General features: G+C 47.1%; 2 protein-coding genes and 1 non-coding gene across 4 annotated transcripts; 2 read left to right on the top strand and 1 right to left on the bottom strand.

Moving 5' to 3' along the window:
- Positions 1-248: 248 nt before the first annotated feature.
- On the top strand, positions 249-18,901 carry LOC119217370 (protein kinase C beta type). Of its 2 annotated transcripts, none has more exons than XM_037470891.2 (17): positions 249-755; positions 1,320-1,351; positions 8,041-8,123; positions 9,073-9,184; positions 10,801-10,929; positions 11,323-11,479; positions 11,648-11,782; positions 11,916-12,012; positions 12,139-12,288; positions 12,439-12,612; positions 12,728-12,819; positions 13,645-13,707; positions 13,842-13,980; positions 14,084-14,164; positions 14,283-14,390; positions 15,058-15,198; positions 18,729-18,901. In XM_037470891.2, exons 1-17 carry the CDS (start codon positions 592-594, stop codon positions 18,879-18,881), a joined length of 2,010 nt encoding a protein of 669 aa, XP_037326788.2. In that variant the 5' UTR covers positions 249-591; the 3' UTR covers positions 18,882-18,901. The 2 variants fall into 2 exon arrangements, with proteins under 2 accessions (XP_037326788.2, XP_037326787.1); XM_037470890.2 differs by lacking the exon at positions 18,729-18,901 and adding an exon at positions 15,684-18,440.
- cacng3a (calcium channel, voltage-dependent, gamma subunit 3a) lies at positions 18,896-25,802 on the top strand. The gene is made up of 4 exons (XM_037470893.2): positions 18,896-21,659; positions 23,928-24,011; positions 24,123-24,263; positions 24,363-25,802. The coding sequence occupies exons 1-4, from the start codon at positions 21,359-21,361 to the stop codon at positions 24,911-24,913; spliced, it is 1,077 nt and encodes a 358-aa protein (XP_037326790.2). The 5' UTR covers positions 18,896-21,358; the 3' UTR covers positions 24,914-25,802.
- Positions 25,803-26,548: 746 nt separating this feature from the next.
- Positions 26,549-26,630, bottom strand: trnal-aag (transfer RNA leucine (anticodon AAG)). The gene has a single exon. It is a non-coding gene; the product is annotated as a tRNA-Leu (tRNA).
- Between the last annotated feature and the right edge of the window lie 68 nt (positions 26,631-26,698).

Raw genomic sequence — 26,698 nt, 5'->3', positions numbered from 1 at the left:
ACAACTAACCACAAAGTAATTATTAACAAGAACAAACAATTGAGTCGGAGACATTGTCCGGTTAGTGATTCACCTTTTTACTTGTTTTAGTCTAACGTGAAATCTGTAGCGTAACTCGTGTTGACAAGGACCGAGAGAGAGAGAGGGGGAGAGAGAGGGGGAGAGAGAGAGAGAGAGAGAGGGGGGGGGGAGAGAGAGAGAGATGGAGAGAGAGAGGGGGAGAGAGAGAGAAAGAGAGAGAGGGGGGGAGAGACAGAGAGACAGAGAGAGAGACTGAGAGAGAGAGGGAGAGACACACTGAGAGCGAGAGAGCGAGAGAGGGAGAGAGGGGGGGGAGAGGGAGAGAGAGAGAGAGACATAGAGACAGAGAGAGACATAGAGAGAGAGAGAGAGAGAGAGAGTTTTGGGTGAGGACTGATCGGTGAGAACAGGGAAGCAGACGCGCCGCACGGGGACCGGAAGAGGCAGCGCGAGCAAAACACCGGGCCGCACGAGCGAAACAGAGGCGGTCCGCGGGGAGGAGGAGCAGGTGGAGCAGCGAGGGGAGCAGAAGGAGGAGCAGGAGGACCGGTCCCGTCGCTCCTCGGTAAGATGGCTGATTCCGGCAGCGACGGAGAGGCGCCGGAGAGCGCGCGCGGCTTCGCGCGGCAGGGAGCGCTCCGACAGAAGAACGTGCACGAGATCAAGAACCACAAGTTCATCGCGCGCTTCTTCAAGCAGCCCACCTTCTGCAGCCACTGCACGGACTTCATCTGGTGGGTGTCTGTGTGTGTGTGTGCGCGCGCGCGTGCGTGCGTGCATGTGAGGGGGGGGGGAAAGGACACAGGTGATTTACTTGCTGCCGCGGCTCGGCCTCCTTCCGCCCCGCAGTGTTTCATTCATTGTTAAAAAAAAAAAAACAACACTGCGATGCGCCATTCCCCCCCCGTCCTCCACAATGCGACAGCACCGCGGGCCGACGGGGGTGGTGGGGGGTGGTTGTGTGTGTGTGAGTGTGTGTGTGTGTGTGTGTGTGTGTGTGTGTATGTGGAGGGGGGGGGGCGTGCGTTGTCGTAAGCCGCAGAGCGGGCGATTACCGCATCGACCCGACACCCATCTCCGAAACTGGAGGTCTGGGTGGAGGAATGCAGCTGGAGGCACAGAGGGCCCCTCTGTGTGTGTGTGTGTGTGTGTGTGTGTGTGTGTCCATGTGTGATGCATATCTGTGCCTGCATGCTTGCATGCAAGCCTCATTGTCAGTGCATCTCTATTGAATCCTCCCCCCCCCCCCCCCCCCTCCTCACCCAGCAAATTTCACATCCCCTGTCTTCTGTCCACAGGGGCTTTGGGAAACAGGGATTCCAGTGCCAAGGTAAGAGCAGCGCGGCTCATTCACAAATCCCTCCGCTGCAGATGGCTGTGAGTGAGTGGACAGATGTTCGCTGTCTGAGCGAGTGCTGCTGTGTGTGTGTGTGTGTTTTTTGTTGTTGTATCAGGGTCTGCGGGTCTGCGCGCTGTTGAGTGACCTGTCGCCCCCCCCCCCCCCCCCCCCTCGCTGCCGGTGTGTGTCTGCGTGGGCGGGCGGGTGTCACGCTTGCTTGCCAGCAGAGATAAACCAAGAGACGGCGTACGAGGCGGTGCGTAAGAGCAGAAAAGAGTCCCGCCGAGCGTCCAAGGCCCAGACGCCTCGGTTTGGCCGCACAAGGAGGTCCCCCCCCGCCCCCCCCGCACTCCCACAAACCCGATCCCCCCCCCCCCCACCCCCTAACATCGAGCCTGCATTCTGATTGCAATCGTAAAATGGTGGGTTTGTGCGTGGGCGGGCGGTAATGCGTGTCCGCGGGTGGGTGGGTGGGCTTGCGGGTGGGTGTCTAGACACGGACCTCTGCACAGAACCGTTTCATGAACAGGCTGCAAACGACGTGGCACCCCCTCAATCACATGCACACATGCACGCTGCGGGCTACTCGGCGAGTATCGCTTCCTCTTATTCGCCCCCCCCCCCCACACCCTCCCCTCTCCCGGGTCCAATCTCTCCGGAAACCCTCTCCTCGAGGCCAAAGGCCGCAGTCACGTGACTATTAAAAAAAAAAAACTGACCCTCTGTTTTCCAACGCGGCGATCTTGCGCAAGACTGGAAAGGGTCGGGGAGAAGAGAGTCGCGTAATTTGCTTTTTATCTGCAGTCGAAAAAAAAAAGAGAGAGAAGGAAAGTCCCCTCATGTCGTTCGGGGCGGGCGTCGCTGCAGCTCTGGTGGTTCTACAGGAAATGCATCGGGTAGGGGGGGGGGGGGGGGTCAGAGAAAGAAGGAACACTTTTTGCGTGCTCGGGTGGTTGTGCACGGCCTCCTGCACCAGTGAGCTCCTGCGGTGCATTAACCTGAGCTGGTTGGACCCCCCATTCGAGAGCGCGGACCAATCGGAAGCCTTCCACAGGTGGGGCAGCCCGTTGAGTGACAGCCCCTCGGGGTTTTTGCGACCCACAGGCGCACGGCGGAGTGGTTCTTAAGGGTTGCGTGCGCGATGTTGTGGGTCGGCCATTATTGCTCATTATGACACAACGTGAAAGCGAGGAGGAGGAAAAAAAAAAAAAAAAAAGAGCTCCCTGAGCTGAGACTTTTTGTCGATCTAATCGTTGGCGGGAATCAAACCAATTGGCAGGTTCTTTGATGATGATGATGATGATGATTAGCTGTCGATATCATCATTCTGGCCAGTATTGCCACAATGTGCTTTTATTTTAAATTGAAAACTTGTGGCCTTTTGTTCATTTATCATTTTCTAGCAAAAACAAGGTATTTGATGAAGCCACGTCGTGTTATTCCAATCAATTCGGTTGAAATGAGGAGTTTGCGTAGAGATCTCGCTGTCTCTCAGTGACCTTTTTTGACCCCTAGGTCACCGGATCAATGCGGACTGGCTTTAAGCAGCAGAGTGAAGAGCTGCTTTTCAGTAAATGTTCAGTCACATTATTTTCTTTTTCCTCCTATTTCTGTATCCAAAGAGAACAGTTTGGAGATCGGGCTGAAACGCATCAAAGGGGTTGTTGATGATGCTTTAAACCAGTGCTCAACGGTCCCTTTGAAGCTTCAGTACGCGCCGGTAGAAAACGTTGACTTTGATTCTATTTTATTTATTCTATTTTCTCCTTCATTTAACTTAATGGCAGGAGTGCGTTGGACTTGGTCGTTTAAAAAAAACAACAAAAAAAACGACGTCAACTCGACATCCGTAGGCAGCCGTTTCGCAGCCGCAGAGCACGATGGTGTGATTCAGTTGAGCGTGTTGTGACAGAAGCTCTGATTTGGCAACTTTCAGGTCACAACACGACGAAGCGCGGGAGACCTCGTTTTGGGGCGACGCCGGTTTGGTTGTTTTCAACTCGCGGTCAAGACCCACTTTTACAGCGGAATGCAGTAAATCAAACGCCACGAATCGACGGAGGAATCCCTGCTCCCTGGGAACCGTTTGGTGCCTTCCTTTTCCATCCGTAGAAGCCCGAGCTTCATCCGCTGGGTTTCTCTCTCAAGAGGAAAGGGCTTCCACAAGTGTGTGTGTGTGTGTGAACGCACACACTTCCTGGTCATGAGGAATGTCAGACACGCCGCCGACCGGTTCTGACGTGCCGCAGGCACTATTTTGTACTTATGTTAGTGGGGCGTGAGGGGGGGGGGGGGGGTGTGCTGTTGCATTGTGGGTGTGTTTTTAAACTCCTGGTGTACCAGGTAAAGATTTATCTTTCTTTTCTTTCTTTTTTTTTTCTTTCCCGTGAACACACCTGTGTGCAAAAAGGAGAAGTGCCTCAGGTGATTGAACTGTCTTCTCAGCTGTTGCATCATTTCAGTGGAGGGAAGGCTGTTCATTTTGCACTAATATAAACCACCTATTAGTAACAGTTGGCATTATTCGGTTTCCGAAAAGGCCTTTTTTTTCACTGCAGATATTTCATCTTTGCACTGCATGTCAATGATAATATTGATGATCTAAAAGTTCTGTTACTATTTAAGTGTCCTACGAAGACACGCTGCCCAGAATGCCGAGTACTGGGGAACCCCAAAAACACTTTAAATGAAAATCAGGGAATCCATCATTTTTATTGTCGACCCTGTGATCCCTCTGCTGTGTAAAAAATGTCTCAGTTTTATCTTTGCAACAGGACAGAAATCACTGGATTATCCAATATTTGTGAAAGACAGAAGCTCGGAACATAAAACCAAACTCGGGCTGCTTCACACGTTTTAAAAACAACAAGGACACCGGAAACTGCAGTGACCTAAATGCTGATATGTATGTAGGCAGGTAGTAGTAGTAGTAGTAGTAGTAGTAGTAGTAGTGGGTATGTTTCCACGGTAACCATCTCAGCACGACGTGTGCCAATGGTAATATTTGCAAAGGTACTGCACGAACGGAAGTTCTGATTCGCTGATGATTCTGGAAAGAACGATTCATCCTCTGGAGACCACGAGTGTCCGTGCATCCATCCAGTACTTTTTCATCCGATGACAAAAGTCTCCCAAATCCCAATTATTATTTTTTTTAGAGCTCAGGGTGCTAACTGGAGACCTGCAGCGTGCTTTGAGACCAAGATCTATGACGCCGATCAGCTGTAAATCAAGGGGATTTTTTTTTGTTTCTCCTCAATGCGTCCTTCCTTTTAGTCAAAGCCACCAAACGTATTTAATTTAATTCACAGAGATACCGCCGTTGGGTATTTCTTGCCTGAAATGAAACTGTCATTCATTCCTCTCCATTACTTGATTAGTGAATTCACTCGGGTGGAGCACTGTGCGTGTGATTTAGCATGCATTTGATGAGATTAATGTATTTGCTCATTAAGTCTGTGCTTTGGCAGGATGAACTGATAAGAAAGTCAGGGTCAAATGTCAAGGTCAGTGTAACCTGATGTCTAAAATTTCATCAACTCAAATGTCCACTAAAAGTGGGGAAACCTCAGGCCTGATTGGAGGAGGCATGAAACAGTGTGCTGATAATTGGAGTTTCTTTTTTGTCGCAGTACTAGGCCTGAGAATAATATCAAATATAAATCCAGATAATTCAATGAGTTTAGATAAAAAATATATATTTTTGTAAGTGTTGTTGAAACTAGGCTCTGCTTTTCCCAAGTCGCCGGGAAATTTCTTCTTCTACGCTGGTTTAAAATATTTTGATGAGAAAGTTGGCTAAAAAAAAAGTTGGTTAAAATCTCCTTTTTGTTGCTTTTTAGTGTTTAAAGTAGGGTTGTTGATCTTTAGTTTCTCCTCATTTCCTAACCCTGGCTTCTATTTTGAACCTTTTCTCTTCAGTTGTCCTCCACCACGAGGGGAACACATCGGCGTTTTATTTTTTATTTTTTAGAGCGCCGTTCAGTTGGCCGAGTTTCATTCAGGCAAAACGAGGCCCTGAATGGTGATTTTTCAAGTGTCTCCGCTCGAGGGCCCGTGGGCTCCCACTCAAGATGGAGGACCCTCCCGATGCTCCACGCTCATGTGAAGCGGTTCGGCCCCGAGGCCGTCCTGGCGGGCCGCGTCGGGGAGTCTTTTTTTTTGGGGGGGGGGGGGGCGCCCTGATTTGCCGTCGTCGCTGGCGGTCACATAAAACGAGGCTTTGTGTGTGTCTGTGTGTGTGTGTGTGTAGACTCGACTGTAGGGCTCAGCCTGGTTGCTAGGCAACAGAGCATAGACCTCCTCGGCAGGTCACTAGGCCTGTCTTCCAGTAGAGAGAGAGAGTGTGTGTGTGTGCGTGTGTGTGTGTGTGCGCGGTGTCCGTTTTGTGGGTTAAAGTGACAGCAGATTTATGAACCAAAAAGCTGAGCGACCGCAATCCTTTGCGGTGTTTTCTTCTGTTGCTCCACTTCTCTTTTTCTGTCTGACACGCTGCAAACACACACACACACACACGTGTGTCCTCCACCCCCTCACATCGCCTCAAACCCAGCTGTGCCGCCCCCCCATCCCTTCCTGCCCCCACACACACACACACACACACACACACACACACACACGCCTCTCTGATTGTCTTCATTTCTTCCTGGCTCTTTTCCTCTCTTTGCGTCGCCCGGTATTTTTCAGATGGGGAAAAGAGGTTCAACGTTACGCCCCTCGGGTTCCTGTCGTGTATCGGTCTTAGGAGTTAAAAATGCATCGAACCCAAACGGACCAGAGGGCCTGGTGTTGTTCTCCGGTGTGACCCCCCCCACACACACACACACACACACACACACACACAGACGTGCACGAGCGCTCCGTTTGCTCAACTGCCAGCGAGCCGTGGAAAGTGTCGCCGGTTGCCACACGGCGCCTCATGAAAACGTAATGACATTGTGAATAATTAAGATCAAACCAGAGCCTAATGTCACCCGTGTGTGTGTGTGTGTGTGTGTGTGTGTGTGTGTGTGTGTGTGTGTGTGTGTGTGTGTGTGTGTGTGTGTGTGTGTGTGTGTGTGTGTGTGTGTGTGTGTGTGTGTGTGTGTGTGTGTGTGTGTGTGTGTGTGTGTGTGTGTGTGTGTGTGTGTGAGTGTGTGTTTGATTCGTTCTGGCTGAGGCTGAAGTTGCATCATGTGTGTTTATGTACTGGTTCATAATGAATGTCGAACCATACTGATATCTTAGTTGTATGTTAAGTGGATGCTGCATGTGTTTATATATATATATATATATATATATATATATATATATATATATTTTAAAATCAGCACAGGATGTGAAAGTAAAGCAGTGACACGAGTCAGACGTTTGGCCCTATTTCTCTAAACGGACCTCAGCTGTTGGTCTCGCTTCAACATTTTAAAGTGGCGTTTTTAGTTCTTGCCGTTTGATGGTTTACTGACTCGTGGGCTGATTTAAGAAGTCCGATGGATCGGTAGCGGCTCTTTTCAAACGAATCCTCCCGGGGCTTTGATACTCATTAGTTACGCTCCGCAACTACAATTGTTTTTCGTTCAGCTATTGATCGGCAGTTTATACTCTCAATTCATCTTTTTCTCTTTAAAATGTCAGAAAATATTGAAAACTGCCCAAAGATATTCCTTCAAATAGCTTGTTTGGTCCAACTAACACTCCCAAACCCCCAAATATTCAATTAAAAAGAAGAAGTAGATCAATAAAACAAGAACAATATTTTTGATAAACGATTTAAGGAATTCTGAAAATAGTTTGCTAATTAGTTTGACTTATACACTAATTAAAGTATATTTAAATGGAGTTTTGAACCATCTGTTCTGTGGTCGTTTGCAAACGTGGACCCGATATCGTGTTTTTACAAAATCCCTAATGTAATCTTTGAGGTGTTTTTTTTTATCTTGACGTTGTAATTAACATTTGTAAGTGACACATTATTTGTGAGAATTGGATTGGAATTGACAGCGATGGATCAGACCAGCTCGTCTCTCCTACTCAACTCCTGTCCACATTCGGACACCTCGTTGCTCACTGGATCTCTTTTTTTTTGTTTTTTTTTTGTCTGCAGTTTTCTCCTCCCTTTCAGGGGACACTTATTCAGGGGACACTTGAGAGCCACAGAACTCACTCGATATGCAAGGACAGCGCTTGCGTGCCACGGTACCACGGTACCACGGTGCCATCCACCACTCGGAGCGGCCTGCGTCGTCTTTCGATGCGTGTTCACCCGCTTTTCAAATCCTAAGACCTTAAGTTTGTTTTTTAGCGAGGAACACGTGTGTGTGTGTGTGTGTGTGTGTGTGTGTGTGTGTGTGTGTGTGTGTGTGTGTGTGTGTGTGTGTGTGTGTGTGTGTGTGTGTGTGTGTGTGTGTGTGTGTGTGTGTGTGTGTGTGTGTGTGCGGCCTGCTGCCTCCGCTTCCTGTCGTGGGACGCGGCCCACAGAAACCCCCCCCCCCCCCCCCCAAAAAAAACTAAATAATAGGATGCCGACAGCACGGAGGAAACGTATAGGAGCTGCTGAGGTAGAAGTGGCCCATTGCGCACTCACTAATGCCACATAATTGACGCGTTGATTCATCTCTTTTGATTTTTGGCGTTGTAAGGAAGCCTTTGTTTGACATTTGCTTTCTCCCCTCCCTCCCCTCCTCTCCTCTTCCCTCCACCAGTGTGCTGTTTCGTGGTCCATAAGCGCTGTCATGAATTTGTCACCTTCTCCTGTCCGGGCGCCGACAAGGGACCCGACTCGGATGTAAGTAAGAGGGAGTCGGCGAGTTAGATGTTAAACACACGGTTAGTGATTGCTTTGCTGGTGAGTGATGTTTATTAATAACATTAGCAAGGTCAGCACTGGCACACACACACACACACACACACACACACGCGTACGGACCCCCCTCGTCCTCGAGCTGTCAGCCCCAAATCACACTGAGAAATGCCAGGGAAGAGGGAATGTGCTGCCTGGCTGCCTCAGGTTAATGAGCCGACATCACCCGTTCACTCCGGCGCGCACATGACTGTGAGTCAGCACGCGGCTCTGGAGCGGTATGAAGCCATGTTCAATAATCTCTGACTCCTCTTTCTTTCTTTGTTTTTTTTCGTCAGAGCTGTTGTGTCGTTACCTATTTTTAAGCGTCCTCAAAACTCACTCAATCAGTTTTTTTTCTTTCTCTGTCATAATGCAGGTGACATTTTTAAGGGGGAACGGCTCACCACAGATGCACCGAATGCCCAAATGTGTTCGCTCTCTCACATCCTTTTGATGCAAAGTATTTTATTTTAGACAATTGGGACGGTTTTTGTTTTTTCAACGTGGCAACACCTCGCTTTTGAAGAGAGGTTTGACGCAATCCTTCGTAGTGGAGTGGGTAAATTACCGTTGTCGTGGTTACGGAGTCAGATGCTCACATACTTGCTCAAGTGTTTCTCTTCAACAACAAAAAAAATAAAAAATGAAAATAAAACCCAAACTTTTGAGTTAAGTGAGGGCATTTTGTGTTGGGTTTGGGTTGAACCGACTCTTTGAATACCACCTGACGGGACGCCCCGGGAACGACGGAATAGGTTAAAATAATTTAATGGAGTCTGAGCACAGCGCGGATGCAGAAACCCGACTGATGCGACCCGGATTACTTTAAATATTTAATCCAAGGGACTCTCTGTTCTCTCTCTCTCTCTCTCTCTCTCTCTCCACTCTGCAGGATCCTCGTAGTAAACACAAATTTAAGGTCCACACTTACTCCAGCCCGACCTTCTGCGACCACTGTGGCTCCCTCCTCTACGGGCTGATTCACCAGGGCATGAAATGTGACCGTACGTACACCAATAGCTCTCTTTTGTTTGTTCCTTTTTTGTGTGTGATCTAAAGAAATTCCGACTGAAATACCTATGTGAATGAATATGCCGATGATGCAGACCTTGAAATATGTTCATACTGCAATAAATGTATAAGTGATACAATATGGAAAGGGTGTAAAAAGGGTCTTTTCAAAGAACTGGCCCTATTACTTCCTGAGGCCATAATTGTTTGTTGTTAACTTGAGATGAGTGAGGCCAGGTCATCTCACAGATTTCACACAGGAAGGAGGTGGCTAGGAGTCAGCAGAGGGACTGTGAAGTGCACTCGCTAATTTTACCTCCTCATTTATTACTTCAGGATTTCATTTTACTGTCATATTTATTCATTTTATAAGTTATTTTTTTTTATATTCCTCATTCAAAATGGTATTTATAAAGTTAATGTTTATTTCAGTAATCTGAAGTGATGCAGTTTGAGCATATTGGGCACATTTCAAGCAACAGTACATTGAACTCTTTCATATATATCGACAAGTTGTGATCTGGGTTTAGCTTGGACCTTGTGTACCAGCTGGGGTTCGGTTCCATCTCTTCATTCTGCAGCATCGGGGGCCGTGTTCGATGAAAATGAAAGGAAGGGCTGCTCGAAACGTTGCATTCCCCATTAATGAGGTTTTCACTGATTGCGTTGTGTGGCTTGTGGACAAAAGTTGAAGAAAAAAAATGACTTATCAGACGATCGCGTCAATGAGTGAATCGTTGTTTCACGGTCTTGGTGTTTGCATTTATTTATTTGCTTTGTGGTTGTCAACAAGGACACAAACGGGAAGTAGGCCACGTCTCTGTTTCTGTGAGCGTTGCACAGCGTTTCATGGACTTTGAAGCAGTTTTTATACATTCAAATTGCGTCAACAGATGAGCGTGAAAAGAGAGAAAGTTGATGATAAAGTGCTGAGAACAATTCAAAGAGAGGTCAGCGGGTTATATATTAATCCACGTCAATAAGCATTTGACTAGGAGCTCTGTTTCTTGCAAATTGTATTTATCTTAACAAATTAGATTTTTAAATTATTAGATGATTAACCTTCAGTAATCTTTGGGTTCTTTTAGTTTTGTGATTATCTCCAGGCCAAATTTCAACCTGCTGAGGAATGTTGTCCTCCTTCCTCTGAAGTATCGATATTGCATAAGTTTCTCTTGGTGTAGGAAGTCAGGGTCTCCTCATTTTATTCAATTTATTACTTAAAATAGATTAATGATGTGTTTAGTTAGCTGACTCGTGCAGATTGAAGAAGCAACTCCACACAGAAAAAAAGATTTCGGAGCAGGCTGACACCTAGTGGACAGTGTGGGGAATTACAAAGGTGTTAAAAACCAGTGCTCAATCTCAAATGTAACTTTTTAACTTATCAGTCTCTCTCTCTGGTCCAGGTGACTGATGAATATTGTCTCACTCATTATTGAAGTATACTTTAAACTGCAAACGACACTGAAACATCCTGTAATCACAACCTAACTTATTGTGACCGCTGCTTTTAATCCGATGAGAAGCTTTGTGATACTGATTTCAATGTTTAAGGGGGGGGGGGGGGGGGGGGGCTAAACGGAAAATAACCAACCTCTGTGTTCAGACTGTATGATGAACATCCACAAGCGGTGTGTGGCCAACGTCCCGAGCCTGTGCGGGACGGATCACACCGAGAGGAGAGGACGCCTGCAGATCTCCGCCCAGATCGCGGACAACATTCTCACCGTCACCAGTGAGTGCACTCGCCTCTTCGTTTCCCGCACACACACACACACACACACACTCGCACACACTCACCGAGGGCCTCTCAAAGCTCTGGAAAGTCCATTAGTCGGTCAATGATCCAACGATTGGCCCATATCGCCGCTGGAACACGCGCCCACGTGCCGGCCCGCATTCCCTCAGACGGCCGTGGATTGATTGTGGAAGAGAAACTAAACTGCTGTTGAGTGTTGCAAATGCGGCCGGAGTTTTTCTAGAGCAGGACGGCTCCGGCAGCCGGGTTCACCCCCCCGCTGTCAGAATCTAGATCAGATTTAGTCTTATAGTGTGTCTTCTCTCTCGGAATGGTTTTCTGACCCCTTTTTTTTTTCGTAACCATGTCCTCCTCCGACACCCCTCGCAGTCAAAGAGGCGAGGAACCTGGTTCCCATGGACCCCAACGGCCTGTCAGACCCCTACGTCAAGCTCAAGCTGATCCCAGATCCCAAAAGTGAGAGCAAGCAGAAGACCAAGACCATCAAATGTTGCCTCAACCCCACCTGGAATGAGACCTTCACTTTGTGAGTCTTTGTCAGTTTTGGGGCTTCAACAAACTTATTTTTGGCCTCGTTACAATGTGCACATTCGGGTTTCGTGCCACTGGAGCGCAACTCGCTCTGAGATTGTGATTCGAGGTGTTTTTAAGAAAACTCCCCGGACTGACTGCCTTCCCTCCGCCCTTCCCTTAGCAAACTAAAAGAAAGCGACAAGGACCGCCGTCTGTCGGTGGAGATCTGGGACTGGGACCTGACCAGCCGGAACGACTTCATGGGATCGCTGTCCTTTGGGATCTCAGAGCTCCAGAAGCAAGGCGTGGACGGATGGTAAGAGATCAGGATTACGGTTGGCCGATTGGAGAAGATGACAGCAGTTGATGCCCGATATGACAAAGGCAGAGGTGACTGACTGATTGATTGATTGATTGATTGATAATGCTCTGTTTGTTTTTGTTTTTAGGTTTAAGATGCTTTCTCAGGAGGAAGGAGAGTACTTTAATGTTCCTGTCCAGCCGGACGGGGAAGACGGAAACGAGGAGCTGCGACAAAAGTTTGAGGCGAGAGCGACAAGATGGCCGCCGGTTTAATTTTGCGCCTTGTAAAAAAAAAAAGAAAAAATGACACTTTGGTCTTCTTCCCTCCCGTTATATCGTCTCTCTCTCTCTCTCTCTCTCTCTCTCCAGAGGGCGAGGGTGGGACCCGGGAAGCCCACAGACTCTTCCTCCTCCTCCTCCTCCTCGGTGTGCAAGTACGACAGCAACGGCAATCAGGACCGGGTCAAGCTCTCGGACTTTAACTTCATCATGGTCTTGGGCAAGGGCAGCTTCGGCAAGGTGATGCGCGTTTAGAAAGCGCCAGCCGGTGGCTGGAACAACAACAGCAACGGCGGCAACAACAACAACAACATCGACAACAACAACAACGACGACGACAACGACGTCATTTCCCGACCGCGGGGCTGATTCTGTTGACCTGCCTCCCAGGTGATGCTGGCTGAGAGGAAGGGCACCGACGAGCTGTACGCCGTCAAGATCCTGAAGAAGGACGTGGTGATCCAGGACGACGACGTGGAGTGCACCATGGTGGAGAAGAGGGTCCTCGCGCTGGCCGGAAAGCCGCCTTTCCTCACTCAGCTGCACTCCTGCTTCCAGACCATGGTACACACCCCCCCCCCCCCCCCCCTCGACCAGAGGAGCAGGAAGCATCCAGGTTCCCCAAAAAAAACAACAACAACAACCGTCAAGCGTTCTCCTCTTCTGCTTTGTCTTCCAGGACCGGTTGTATTTTGTCATGGAGTACATCAATGGAGGAGATCTCATGTACCAGATCCAACAGGTCGGCAAGTTCAAGGAGCCTCATGCCGTGTGAGTGTTCGCGGGGAAACACGCGGGTGCTTTCTTCGGCGCCCTCTTTTTGCTTCTTGCTTTAAAATTTCCTTGAAATTTACTGCGCTTTTCTCTTCTTCATCGGTCAGATGCCTGAACTCTTTCAACCGTTGGTGTGATTGTAAAAATATCAAAGATGTGCTAATTAATAAATCTTAAGAGCAATTCAGCGATTGAAAATGACATCAAGGTTAATACACATGAAATGAAATAAGGTTGATATAAGGGAAAGGCTGAAATAATAAGTATGAAATTACAATGGCACACGAAATACAATAAAATACGTGATCAATTAAATATATTTTATAATAGATTCAACTTTCTCATCACACAGATTTGCACAACAAAAGCTAACCAGAGGTTCAAAAAGCACAAGAGTGTATAGTAGTATCAACTACTGATTAATATTGAGGTGAATAAGCATGTAGGAGTACAGCTGGAGGTGAGACATGAACACACACTAGAGATCTCATATTTATATTATAGGCAGACAGTCATTCTGGCGTCTAGACTTTGACCTCATGACTCATAATGCAGATTTGATCACATGAGATGATTAAATATATGAGATATTTTCCCAGGGTTGGATGCTGGTGTGTTGGTGGTGGAGGCGATCCTCAGGCTGAGGGAGAGATGGGAACATTTAACGCTGTTTAGTGAATATTGGGGAGATTGAGACACATGAAGTGAAATGTGTGAAAATGTTTGCCTTTTTTATTCATTTGATCGCACAACGTACCGCTTATCCAAGTCAACACAGACGCACAAACGTGGTCAGAAACCGACTGCGTCCGTCTGTCTTAGGTTCTACGCGGCAGAGATCGCTATTGGACTCTTCTTTCTTCACTCCAAAGGCATCGTGTACCGGTGAGTCAGTGTGTAAATCAGATATCAGAGTCTGCAGGAGCCCTCTACATTCATGTGAGAATTCAAGTGTGAGTAATACCTGCACATGTGTGTGTGTGTGTGTGTGTGTGTGTGTGTGTGTGTGTGTGTCTCAGGGATCTGAAGCTGGACAACGTGATGCTGGACGCTGAAGGCCACATCAAGATAGCCGACTTTGGCATGTGCAAAGAGAACATGTCGGATGGAATTACCACTAAAACCTTCTGTGGCACACCGGACTACATCGCTCCAGAGGTGCGTTCACGTGCTCTGACGTAGTTGATGCTCCTCTTTCTTTCTTTTTTTTCTTTTTTTTTTTTAAATATCCTGAATGAGAGTGCACCTTTTTGTCTCATAGATCATAGCTTATCAGCCCTATGGGAAGTCCGTGGACTGGTGGGCGTTCGGAGTGCTGCTCTACGAAATGCTTGCCGGACAGGTGCGTATTCAAATCACCGCGGTTACCTATCAAATTGAGGGGCGGGGGGGGGGGGGGGGGGGGGGGGAAACAACTGTGGCGATGAGACGATGGCGACGCGTGTTTGTGCCCACACCAGCCGCCCTTCGACGGGGAGGACGAGGACGAGCTGTTCCAGTCGATCATGGAGCATCACGTCTCTTACCCTAAATCCATGTCCAAAGAAGCTGTCGCCATCTGCAAGGGGGTGAGGCCGCACGCTCGCTCACGTGCACGCTCACGTGCACGCTCACACGCACGCTCACACAGAGAAATGCATATTGTTTACGTTGACGGATAAACGGATCACAGCGGTTTGAATCGCTGGTTTATCCCACACTGGTTAATTACACACCGTCTGTGTTGTACATGGTATTCAGTAACCAAGGCGGCTGTCCGTATCCATGGTGATGGATTTTTGAGCTTGACGATATCCATATTAATGTATGCTGGTTCTGATAGGGTTGTGCTGTTTAACTGCAGTAGCAGCAGTTTGGAGGCCGGTCTGCAGAGGTCTGGTACGGTCACTTCTCTCACTCACATAGGTTGTTTTTTTTGTTGCTTTTTTAAAATATTTTTTTTCTTTGGTCAAGGCCTTTTTATCGGAATTTGGGCATCCACAAAAGGCTTTAGGTGTGGTTTAACACAAACAGTCTTTAAAGGGTAAAGGTGGTGGAGTGACCCTTTAAAGATATTGGGCCGTTAGTTGTGGTCACGTGACTCCACTTAATGACAGTGGCTCGCTATCCACATAATACAGCCTCATGCAGTGAAAGGCGCTTTAATTATGACATTGTGTAAGCAGAAAAAGACACACACACACACACGTGTATTTGTGTGTCTTCTCACCATGTGTGTCTGTGTGTGATTTTCAGCTGATGACCAAGCATCCAGGTAAGCGTCTGGGCTGCGGTCCGGAGGGGGAGAGAGACATCAAGGAGCACGCCTTCTTCCGCTACATAGACTGGGAAAAGCTGGAGAACAAAGAGGTCCAGCCGCCTTTCAAACCTAAAGCTGTGAGTAAAATAACGCACACTTACTGTTTTCAACTTGTTGATGAATCGCCTGAACGTCACCCGAAAGCTTAGAAACGAGTTTTAGGGAGGAAGGGAATGTCAGACTTAGTGAAGGTAAGTTTTATTTTGACTACATGGATATTATATATTACATCATTCATCCCCTGCGCCCACCCATCACCTACCATTGGTCACTACTCTGACAAATGCTGAGATGAGATTTGTAAGTGTAATCACCAATGACCGAGCTGAGGCTTCACCGCCTCGCACGCGGACCAATGGAATTCCACAGTTTCGGCTGTGAGTGATTTGATTGGTTTGATGCCATGTTTTAGTTGGATTTCTCTTTTTTCTCCTTGTCGTTTGTTGTCGTCTTTGTTTTCTTCGCAACCCCCTCATCAAACTCACTTCACCACCCCCCCCCCCCCTCCCTCCCCCACCCCCTCCCATCTCTCTCTCTCTCTCTCCTCTCCTCTCTACGGCAGTGTGGGCGTGATGCAGAGAACTTTGATCGCTTTTTCACGCGCCACCCCCCCGAGCTGACCCCCCCAGATCAGGAGCTTATATCCAACCTGGACCAGGAAGAATTCCAAGGCTTCTCATTCGTTAACCCTGAGTACCCCCACACACCTCACTGACCACCCCACCGCCGGGCTGCACTAGTAATCCACCCCCCCCACCCCCCCGACACCTCGAAAACCGCACGTCACAAACTACACGAATCGGCCAAGCGCTAAAGGAACAGGTCAACATTTTTTTTCCGTGGAAATACGATGATGACAAGATTGGTATCGGTCTCATGTCCGCGTGTCGGGTGAGAAAAGCTGGACCCAGGCGGCGACCTATCGCGATCGGGTTAGCCGCTCACCTGCCGCGCTCTCCAAAGTTCTAGTCTTCACCGTGGGTCACGTGTTTATTGTGTGTCTTAATTAGGAAACCTAATTAGTTCCTGCACCGGCCCTTTTTTCTAGTTTTTATTCCACGGCAAGATGACATAGTTGCTCCCTGGCTCCGGCCCTGCCCTCACAACGCTGTTATCAATCCTCTCATCTCACCTGGAAACTGACAAATAAGCGTGTTTCCCCAGACAAAAACACTCCCTTAAATAACGCAAGAAATGCAAGCGCACACAGGTGCTCAAACGGTAACAATCAGGGGGAAACGGCCTGGTGTCCACGTGTCAAGTTGCCAGTCGGGGAGGGTGGGGGGGGGGCACTACTTCCAGTTTACTGTGGTTTAGCACACCGGCGCTACCGGCTGCACCTCTGTCTTCAGCGCAGAAGTGTCGCTCGCTCCCCGGGATGCCGCCGCCCCCCCCCCCCGCCCCCCCCCGACTGCTCACGCCAGCGGGTTCAGGATCGCGGCCCCCCCCCCCCCCCACTCCGCGTCGCCAATCCCCATGTGATATGTGATTGCATATTGACGACGACGACCTATAAGTAGTATTGATGCGTGCGTGTGCTATACATACAGCGTTAGTGAAAACTGACCCATTGCTTTGCTATGATTGTTTGAGCGCCGATGTTGACTTTATATCGTCTCTAGGACCAAATAGCTTTACACTTTCTGTTCAGTGTTGTGATTAGCTTGAATATTTTTCAGATTTTTTCTTTTTTTTTTTTGAGCCACAGGATGGAGGGCAGACGTCTTTATACACGCAGCCGGGCAAGACTGAAAGTCTTAGTTAGGGATTTCTGGCTGAAATTTGATTACTTTTCTCCGGACCAATGAAAACATTTCCCCTTATTACACTGTGTTTTAATGACATATCGCTTTGCTTGTAAAAAAAAAAGAAAAAAAAAAAAAAGTTATTGGGAGATTCTTGTGAAGCTGGTAGTTTTTTTTTTTTTTTTTTAGGACGTTCAAAAGTGCCAAAAAAACGCAACCTAGATTCAGAATCATGAGGATGTGGGGGAAATAGCGTCCTCAACAACTGTGCTGAAGGGCGGCCCGTCCCGTGCCATGTCGCAGTACGTGTAATTATTAGAACATGCATCATAGCTTATCTGTTCGATCTCCTCGGAAAGGTATTTTCATTGCGAGGAAGGTTGGATTATCTTTTTGTATCCGTGTAACAGATGCAGGGTTGTAAACACATGTGTCAAACTTTGTTCTTTTGAGCTCGTATCAACAAAAAAAAAAGGGAGGCGGCGCTGACGTCATGGATGCATCGCCGATTAACCCGATTGATTCTGCCAGGTTTATTGTGATGATTGCAATGGTGTCCAATCGATGGTGACATAACAAGAGAGAGAGAGAGATGGTGAGGAAAAAATATCTATAGATATATATATATACATATATATTGATATTCTATATGAGAGGTATTTGGACAAATTGTTCTGGGTGAGAGCGATGCTTCTGTGGATTGTGTAATTGTCCTGTGTGACTGGAAACTGATAAAATACTCACTGGTGCCTGCCAGACTACTTCTGCTGTGTCTGCCTTGTTTACTGCCGCCACCTTCAAAGAGCATACGTCTTATTTGGGGCGACGCGGTGAGAAGATCAGTTAAGCTTCAATTTGTAAAATAAAAGAGAGAAGTCCTAAACGTTTAGCCGCGTGGATGTTTGTCGACTTGGAATTAAATCTATCAATACAAGTCACTAAAGTTCTCTATTTCGAGCCGTGACCTCTGCGTTCGCAGTGTTCAGTCAGCTGTAATTAACAAAACTTGGCGAGTCGTAATGTGGTTTAAGGGCTTCAGGGAAAAAAATATATATATATTCCAAAAAGTACAGCTCTTCTCTAAATATTTTTTTACCACTTACACAAAATTATTTTCCTAATCAGTGTAGATCCGAGTGAGGGGCATTTATTAAAAATAAACAAAACATGAATCAAAAAGTTAAACATTATAGTGTTTTATTAACAATTAATTGATTCTCTTGTACTGCTTATGAAAGATACTTTGGAGGGTTGAACGTCATCCACAAAAAAAACAACAACATTGCAGTGATTTAAATAGAGCGTCACTCACAAAAAAAGTATTAGTGGTGAGTTCGTGGACCAGCAGTAAAGGTGGGACAGTTTCCTTCCAGCTGGAGGCCCTGAGATGAGACAAAAAGGAAGAGGTAGGAAACTTTGTGTGATGTGTGTGTGTGATACATGTGTCTTGCACATGTCTGCGTCCCCTCCCTGTGTGAGATCCTCTCCGGTTGTGGTCTGTTTCTTGCAGCTGCTCTGTTTTATCGATCCATGTCTGTTTTTGTACTTGAACGTTTTCCTCTCTGCGACTGTGGAGGCTTTTCTGGGACCTTTCTGCATTTGTGCTGTTGAGATGTTTCGGTTTGGGGCCTTTTTTTCTTATCTTTTCTGGGTTTTGTCCGCTGGGTGTGTCTTCTCTTGTAAATCTTCCGTCCCCTCCTTTTTTCATCCTCCATCTTTGTGCCTCTATGGGGAAGTTGTTGTTTGTGCTTCTTCTTTTCAAACGGCCCTTCTGAACGCCGTACAAATCCCCCCCAACTTCATCTTTTTCCTTATTTTTCTCCTGACACGCCTTTTTTTTTTTTTCCTCCCTCATTTTGCAGAAATCCCGCCGCGACGTCGGCAACTTTGACAAGGAGTTCACCAAGATGGCGGTGGAGCTGACCCCCACGGACAAGCTCTTCATTATGAATCTGGACCAGAACGAGTTTCAAGGCTTCTCTTACACCAACCCCGAATTCATCATACAAGTCTGAAGACCCCCCCCCCCCCCCCCCCCCCCCGTCCCGAACGCGACTTCACGCCGACCCCCCACCCCTCCTTACGGGCCCAGTTCCACAGCCATCAAGGACTCACCGAGCACCTTTGTCGCACGCGGCCCGCTGAGGCGACCAAACCCCCCCCCCTCCCCCCTCCGCGGTGGCTTCATCTGCTGGATGGTCACACTGGGACCGGGAGTTTTTACAATCAAACCACGTGGTCAAACAGGCCGGTGGTGTCCAGAGAAGTCCAGGGCCGGTGTAGTATTCACAGGTCCTCGTGGCGAGCAGGTCAATACATCGTCATAGTGTGTGTGTGTGCGTGTGTGTGTGTGTGTGTGCGTGTGCGTGTGCGTGTGTGCGTGCGTGCGTGCGTGCGTGTGTGTGTGTGCTCTTATGGATCGACAACAGTTTGCTTTTGTTTACTTGGTTCTCTTGGGCCTGTAAAAGTTGCGTCATGAACATTCCGTGATCAATATGTCATATATGCACACACACACACACACACACACACACACACACACACACACACACACACACACACACACACACACACACACACACACACACAGTGTCATCTTTGCAGGCTGCGTGCGGGAAGGAAGGTTTTGGAAAGTCTCGATTTATGACCTCATGTTTAAGCTAGTGACTTAGTCTTAAGCACGTCTCGTCTTCCGAATTGATGCAAAAAAAAGAGAAGATTACTCCCCCTGAATGCCTGTTTTGGCAGCGATGTGTAAAAAAAAAAAAAAAAAAAAACTCATGTCTTTCTCTTTTTGGGCACAGTGTGCGCAGTGGTGTAGTGCTGTGTAGGCCTATACAGTATTTGTGGTGCAGCTCCTCTATGCATGCCATATTTGTTGGTACAGTAGTTCCCTTCAGATTTGCGTTTGACATCATGGAGGAGGGCGGGGAAAAAAACATTTAAAAAACCCTCCGGTGTCTTCAACTTATCGATGCAAGTCAGTTTTTGAAATATCCATGCTCATAATTTTGTTTCCACTTCGAATGCTGTGTCTCTAATAATGTCGAAATATGCTAAAGAGTTTGCTTTACAAAGTGTGGAGCAAACACGGTTTCATTGTCCTGGACAAGAAAATATGAGATTCTGTGAAATTAACATTATAAAATAAGTGTAATAGTTCTGTATGACTTGTGTTTCGGTGTATGTGTAAATAAGAGTGATATCTAGAAGTGTTTGCCATGTTATAATACACTTCTCTGCTATTCTCACTTCCTCTCTGCTCTTTATCTCTGCCAATTTTTTTTTCTTTCTTTTCCCATTTTTGTACCTCCGTTTTCCTCCTCTTCCTCCCCTGTTCCCAACTCCTATTCACTTCTGCAAAACGGAAGAGGAAGATAAATTAAAAATGATGTATGTAATATAGGAGGGAGAGGGCAATGGGAGTGAGAATAAACTGTTTACTATGCAAAAGGCCGTAAAAGAATGAACCGGTTGAGGGGAAGAGTGCAATTTTCTTAAAGCAACCTTGGAGATTTTGTGTAACCTGGACAGTGTACATGTTGCATGCGCCAAATTTACTTGCGCGTGAGGAACACTTAAAGTATGATACCTACATTAAAGTGAATTATCGTTATACCATTTCAGTACCTATGGCTCTTCTGTTTTACCCACAACAGATCACACACAAAGACGGCGTCTATTTGAACAGTTTTCATCAAAGCTGCTACGAGAAAACTCCGTCTTGAACTGCATTCCAATTGTCGTTTCTCTCCAACCATCTTTTGCGTCGATGCAGTCGGCGTTGGATTTTTCACAGAAGCCCACGTCATCGTCGAAGCCTTAATTATTCATATTGTCATGAACCGCTTGATTCATTCGTATGGAGGCGCTTGGATTCTCCTCAGACAGCTCCTCGCCCATCTACTGCTGGATGTGACCTTGGTGATGATGTGGATATAAGGACTGGATGTACAGGGTATACAGCTAAGGTATCAATCAAAAGGTCCTCAGAGAATAATCTTCATTTTACTAACATGAAAGCAAGATTCTAACCTTAGTTTGTGTTATAGACAAAAAAGAATGTGTTTAACAACGTCGCGACTGTGCTGCTGTCCGTGGTGCTGAACTGAATTTATTCAGGCCACAGGTTCGTCCACGATGCCCAGTGACACACACACACACACACATAGGGGGCGGGGTTATCCTAGCCACACAGAGTCAAGCTAATTGTTGTCAGAGGAGCGCTGCTGATGCTGCTGATGCTGTTTTCTCCCAACAACTTTTTGTTCTATGGCGGCTTTGTCCTGTTTTTCCACGCTCCCCCCCCCTCGGCCCGCGCCTCCTCTCTGGTTCTTCAACTGCACTTCTGACAAAACTTCCCCTCTCAGCGACCTTAGCCCTGTGCACGCTGCTCAGACGAAAACCTGCACAGGTCCCTCCGGCTGCACGAGCGGGCCCACAGCTTAGGTGAGCAGAAGATGTGCACACAATCTGAGCGTCCTTCAGCCGAATGGATCCACACGAAGACCAGACACCGGGGGAAAGTTTTTTACAGTTTCTAAACCCCCGTTTTGGAGGAGGAGGAGGAGGCCGGGCCGACATGAGGCTGTGCAACCGCGGGGTGATGATGCTGCTGACCACGGCGGGGGCTTTCTGCGCCTTCAGCCTCATGACCATCGCCGTGGGAACGGACTACTGGCTGTACTCCCGCGGGGTGTGCCGCTCCAAGAACCAGAACGACAACGAGACCGTGCGCAAGAACGAGGAGGTCCTGACCCACTCGGGTCTGTGGAGGACCTGCTGCACCGAGGGTGAGCCGCACACTCTGTCACAAGGTCACAAGTGGCACCTGTAACTTTTTGAGATAAAGCAACATTAGTGTCATATAGTAATACGTTGTGAAATGAAAATGTGTCAAATACACTGGAGTCCTTAGGGTGCGATGTGCATGTTATTTACACATGTAAGACGATGTACATTAGCACTATATTGGGGAATAAAGGCACTGTAGAATAGTATTATCCTTAAAATGATATTATAGCATTAATAATTGTTATCTTCATCCTTCCCTGTGTCATTATATCTCCAAAAGTTTGTAAAATGAAAGCTTGGAGGCGTAAAATAATAAGATGACCAAACGTGATTTAGCAGCATATTTAAGTAAAATAACAAATACCACAATGTGAAAATAACTTTCAACCTATTTATAATACTTTTTTGCATCTAAAATAGGCTGCAATTACATATACACTGTTAAAATGCACTTAAAGTAAAAGCATTAGTGTAAAAAAAATGTAAACACATTAATAGAAGCTGTGACTTTTCGCTTTTATGAACCCGTCTTTGGAATCAGTTAAAAATGGATTTGAGTCTTTTTTTTTTTCCTCTCTGTCTGAGGGAAACCTCCAACTCTTTTGTTGGGCACTGATGGTCTTTAGAGCAATTTTGCTCAGCTCCAACATACCACATACTACAGCTCAGATGGATTTAGATGGCTTGCATCTCCAAGAGGGACAGAGAAGGAGTTCATCTCTTAGATATTAGATAGATGGAAATTACATTTTCAATTATTCATTGCTTTTTAATAGCTCATTTTCCCCGTCCTATATCCTCTGGTTGCACTTGCTTTGCTAATTTTCTGAATGAAATGGAAAACTCTCTCCCTCTCTCTGCCCCCGCTGCTGCTGACCCACTATCGCTAAGCTCCAAAATGGTTTAATGGGAAGTTAACAAAGCATGCAGAGGACATCAATGCTTCAACAGTCCCGTGTGTGTGTGTCACAGTGAGCCAAAAGCAGGCAGACAGAAAGACGGGAAGCTGAAGGCTCTCTGCGAATTATAACTAATTATAGGCAGAGGCTGCAGAAGACACATTACAACCATAAATAGTGATACGACAGGCATAACAAAGACATTTATGCTAAATAAATGCACACACAGCACCACTGACTATGGAACCTCTGTGAGATGCTGTACAAGTCAAGCTGCAACAAAACTGTCCTCTTAAGTAACTGTTTGAACAAGATTGATGCTTCTAAAATACGTTAAAATGTTAAAGACAACATGTTACCTCATCGCTATTTGTATCCTGAATGGGTTTTATTTTGGTAACCATGGCATCCGCAGTGTTTCCCTTAGGGCCATCAATACTGGTCAATCGGTGCAGCATGTAGGGCCCCGAGTATCAATACTTCCCTGTGTGAGCAAGTGCTGAAAGGCACTGCTGGGCCAGAGGTTACTGCGAAGAGGCTCCATCCGCGCAGCTGCTTTTGGACTCTTCAGAGGAATGCTGCGCTCGACATAGTGCTTAGTGGTTTTATGTGATAAATATAGGCACCAATAAGCAAGAAATACTTTAAAAAATACACAAAAACCCGGCATCCAAAACGCTTGGAGTGGCAGCTCGTCTGGATTGTTCTAGAAAGTCCTCAAAGGGCCTTGACCCCATGTTGACCCCTAATTCTCCCTCGAGGTCCCTCAGGTTGGCTGACATGGGGCTCCTGAAGTGGGCTCCTGTTGTGGAACAGCCCCTCCCGAACAGATAATTTCACTCCAGGTTGCCAAAGGAAAATATCTTCTCTTGGAAAGTTGCACAAATGACATCAGGTCGACTCCCTTCGAAACCCCCCTCAGAGTTCTAACTGGGTCTGAAACCATAGTTCAACATGAGGTTTGTTGTCTTTGCAAGGCCGAAAATTAATTAAATACACAATCAACCCTAAAGTGCGGCCCCTTCCGTCTGCTCTTTGAAAGGGAAAGATGAAGGTTGGTTAATTCAAGAGGCCCCTAACAGTTTAATACTGGTTGAACGGTTACTTTGGGGACTTTTGGTCAATTTCCATTTGCTATTGAAAGAAAACATATTTATTCTTGATTGCTCCTCAGTAAATGAAAGAAATCTCCAAATGAACCATTCGTTCGCCTTAAAAACAAGAAGAAAAACAACATATGGCATAACATTCAGCATCAGACAATTCAGAAAAGGTGAAAACCCTTCTGAATGTAGGTCATGTTATAAAATGATAAGAGCCAGTAGACACGTTTTCACATGCATCGTGCTGTCTTTTTCTTTTCTGCAGGGACTTTTCGGGGCGTTTGCAAAGACATTGATCATTTTGCTGAAGATGCAGACTACGAGCAGGATGCCGCAGAGTACTTACTGCGTGGGTAACACATGTGCACGTGGAACTGCGAGTGATCTTACAACCATAACGCAAGGCCTGCGTGACTCCTCTCCCGACCCCCCACCCCCGCCCATTCTCCTCTCTCCGCAGGCGCGGTGCGGGCCTCCAGCCTCTTTCCCATCCTCAGCGTGGGCTTGTTGTTTCTCGGAGGCATGTGCGTGGCTGCCAGCGAGTTCTACAAGTCACGTTACAACGTCATCCTCACCGCGGGTATTCTCTTTGTCTCCGCAGGTCAGAAACACACACACACACACACACATCTAATGCGCGTGCATGCGCTCACGGCATTGGCCGCACGTGTGACCCCCCCCCCCCCCTCGTCTCTCCCAGGTCTCAGCAACATCATTGGCATCATCGTGTACATATCAGCCAACTCGGGCGACCCCAGCCAGAGCGACAACAAGAAGAGCTACTCCTACGGCTGGTCCTTTTATTTCGGCGCCCTGTCCTTCGTGCTGGCCGAGATGGTGGGCGTCCTCGCCGTGCACGTGTTCATAGAGAAACACAGGCAGCTGCGCACCAACGGCCGGCCGTCCCTCATCAGGACGCCCGTCTCTCGCGGCTCGTCGTACTACCGCAAGCGCTACAACCACGGCCGCTCCTGCCGGTACAGCTGCAGGAGCAACCAGAGCGCGGGGGACTCCTTCCGAGCGTCCCTGATGCGGGACGGGGAGCCGCCCGTCTCGGCGGGATCCAAGGCCTCGGCGGGCTTCCCGGCGCCGGGCGACCCGGAGTTCATGCTCTACGCGTTGACCTCGACCCTCAACGAGCCCAAAGTTGACCCGGCGGCGGGTGATTTAACCGCGGCGGCGGCGGCTCACAACAACACGGAGATGCTGCCCGGAAACGGTGCCGCCAGCAGGAGGACCACGCCTGTCTGAGAGGAGCGGAAGTGGAGGATGTAAAAAAAAAAGAAAGAAAGGTGAACATTAAATGAACCAAAGTCTTTTTTTTTGGTACAAAAAGAAGAAGGAGGAAGGACCTGAATGGGCCGGCACACACTGATCTGTCCGAGAATAAATTATAAAAAGAAAAAATCACAACCCCGCGTTTCCCAAATGCCAAGTTTGACGTCTCCAACGTGGTTGTTTTGTCCGACAAACAATCCGAAAGACCAAAAAAAAGTGTTACATTTACAATGATACAAAACCAAGAAATGAAGTCAAGCTTGTGTGTGTAACGCTGGAATCAGAGAAAAAAAAGCACATTTTCATATTCTTTGCACGTCATGTTGCTGTGCTATATGCTATGGATATAACAGTATATACGCTAGTGTGTGAACAAGTGTGTGTGTATCGTTAAAAGAATGTGTGTTTGAGAGAGACAGCCATGCATTAAGAGACAGGAAGGAGAAGCGTTGTGTGAACCTGATGAACTATTACATAAAAATACGAGACACGCAGACACAGGTATCTGGGAATGACACAACTAACTATGTCCATTTCCTGTCCTCCTTTTTGAACTAAGCTCAAAATCGAAGCCCCATTAAATCCATTAGATCCCTCTTAATCTGTCTGTCGCTGTGTCTCTTTGAATGTGTATTGCATAAGTGTAACAAAGATAACCATTATGGCTTTGTCCCCGAGTCTTTGTTTACATCAAATAAATGTGCATGAATTAACACAAAACGTGCTTTGGGTAGAATGGAGCGGTGCTCTGGCTTTTGTTCTGTACTGTGCACATTACAGGTGTCTGTGAGGGAGAATATTCAAATATCTATCCCTGCATGAAGCAAAGAATGACTATGAAAATAATAAAAAATCGACCCCCTCCCTGTGGTGAAAGACAGGGAGATTGTTTTGCGTGAACGTGCATGGGTAAACTGTGTTAGAGGTGATGACAGTATAAACAGCTTCAACGGCATAACATCAGGGTCATGACGCGTTACCATGGCAGCAGCATCATGCAGGCGAACGTCCAGGGCATGTTTTGATGTCCATGCTTAACGACGGCGTCAGGTACTCACTATGATTTATCGCCAGACACCACGTCGACCTCTCGCAGCAAACCACCTCAGACGGGTTCAAATTCATTTACTGTATCGCCGTGTATATGTAATGTCTTACATCACTTTTATTTTGTAAGACTAAAAGTTCTAAATCGGTTAATGTTATTTCTTTATTGGCAACGGCGGGATTTCAACCCACTCTCCCGTGGAGACTGGAGCCGTACGCCTCGCCCTTCCTCTGAAAACCTGTCTATAGGAAGAAATAACAGATAAATCCCTGTTATGTTTATTAGCTAGTCAATCACTCTCGGAAATTATCAATTAGTGTAGCTTTGATGGCATTTTAATAAAACGATCACTCCTTTGCTTACTGTCTAAAAAGTGTAAGTGTTATTTATTACTATCGGCAACATCACACAAAACAATCGGTAATATCCTGTGGGGGAGCGTGGAACAATTTCACATTGAACGACAACATTCACTGAAAATCCGCTCTGGATTGACATCACGGTGATAAAATATGCTTTGGAAGCTATTTGTTTGCTGCACTATAACGACGGTAAAATACTGGCAGCGGTGGGATTTGAACCCACGCCTCCTGAGAGACTGGAGCCTTAATCCAGCGCCTTAGACCGCTCGGCCACGCTACCGATGGGGTACACAGGCCGTATATACAAAATATGTAGCTAATGGAGGGACAATATTTACAATTACCGCG

This window comes from Pungitius pungitius, chromosome 9 (genome assembly GCF_949316345.1).
Source record: "Pungitius pungitius chromosome 9, fPunPun2.1, whole genome shotgun sequence".
In the NCBI taxonomy this organism is placed as follows: domain Eukaryota; kingdom Metazoa; phylum Chordata; class Actinopteri; order Perciformes; family Gasterosteidae; genus Pungitius; species Pungitius pungitius.
This window is presented reverse-complemented; position numbering and strand designations above follow the sequence as displayed.

Bases quoted from the DNA above. Each gene is read 5' to 3' on its own strand.
- LOC119217370 (XM_037470891.2), top strand. From the start codon at position 592: ATGGCTGATTCCGGCAGCGACGGAGAGGCGCCGGAGAGCGCGCGCGGC. The intron at 11,783-11,915 runs GTAAGAGATCAG...TTTTGTTTTTAG, and splicing joins AAGCAAGGCGTGGACGGATG to GTTTAAGATGCTTTCTCAGG. The intron at 14,391-15,057 runs GTGAGGCCGCAC...TGTGATTTTCAG, and splicing joins CTGTCGCCATCTGCAAGGGG to CTGATGACCAAGCATCCAGG.
- cacng3a (XM_037470893.2), top strand. From the start codon at position 21,359: ATGGATCCACACGAAGACCAGACACCGGGGGAAAGTTTTTTACAGTTT. The intron at 21,660-23,927 runs GTGAGCCGCACA...TCTTTTCTGCAG, and splicing joins GAGGACCTGCTGCACCGAGG to GGACTTTTCGGGGCGTTTGC. The intron at 24,264-24,362 runs GTCAGAAACACA...CGTCTCTCCCAG, and splicing joins TATTCTCTTTGTCTCCGCAG to GTCTCAGCAACATCATTGGC.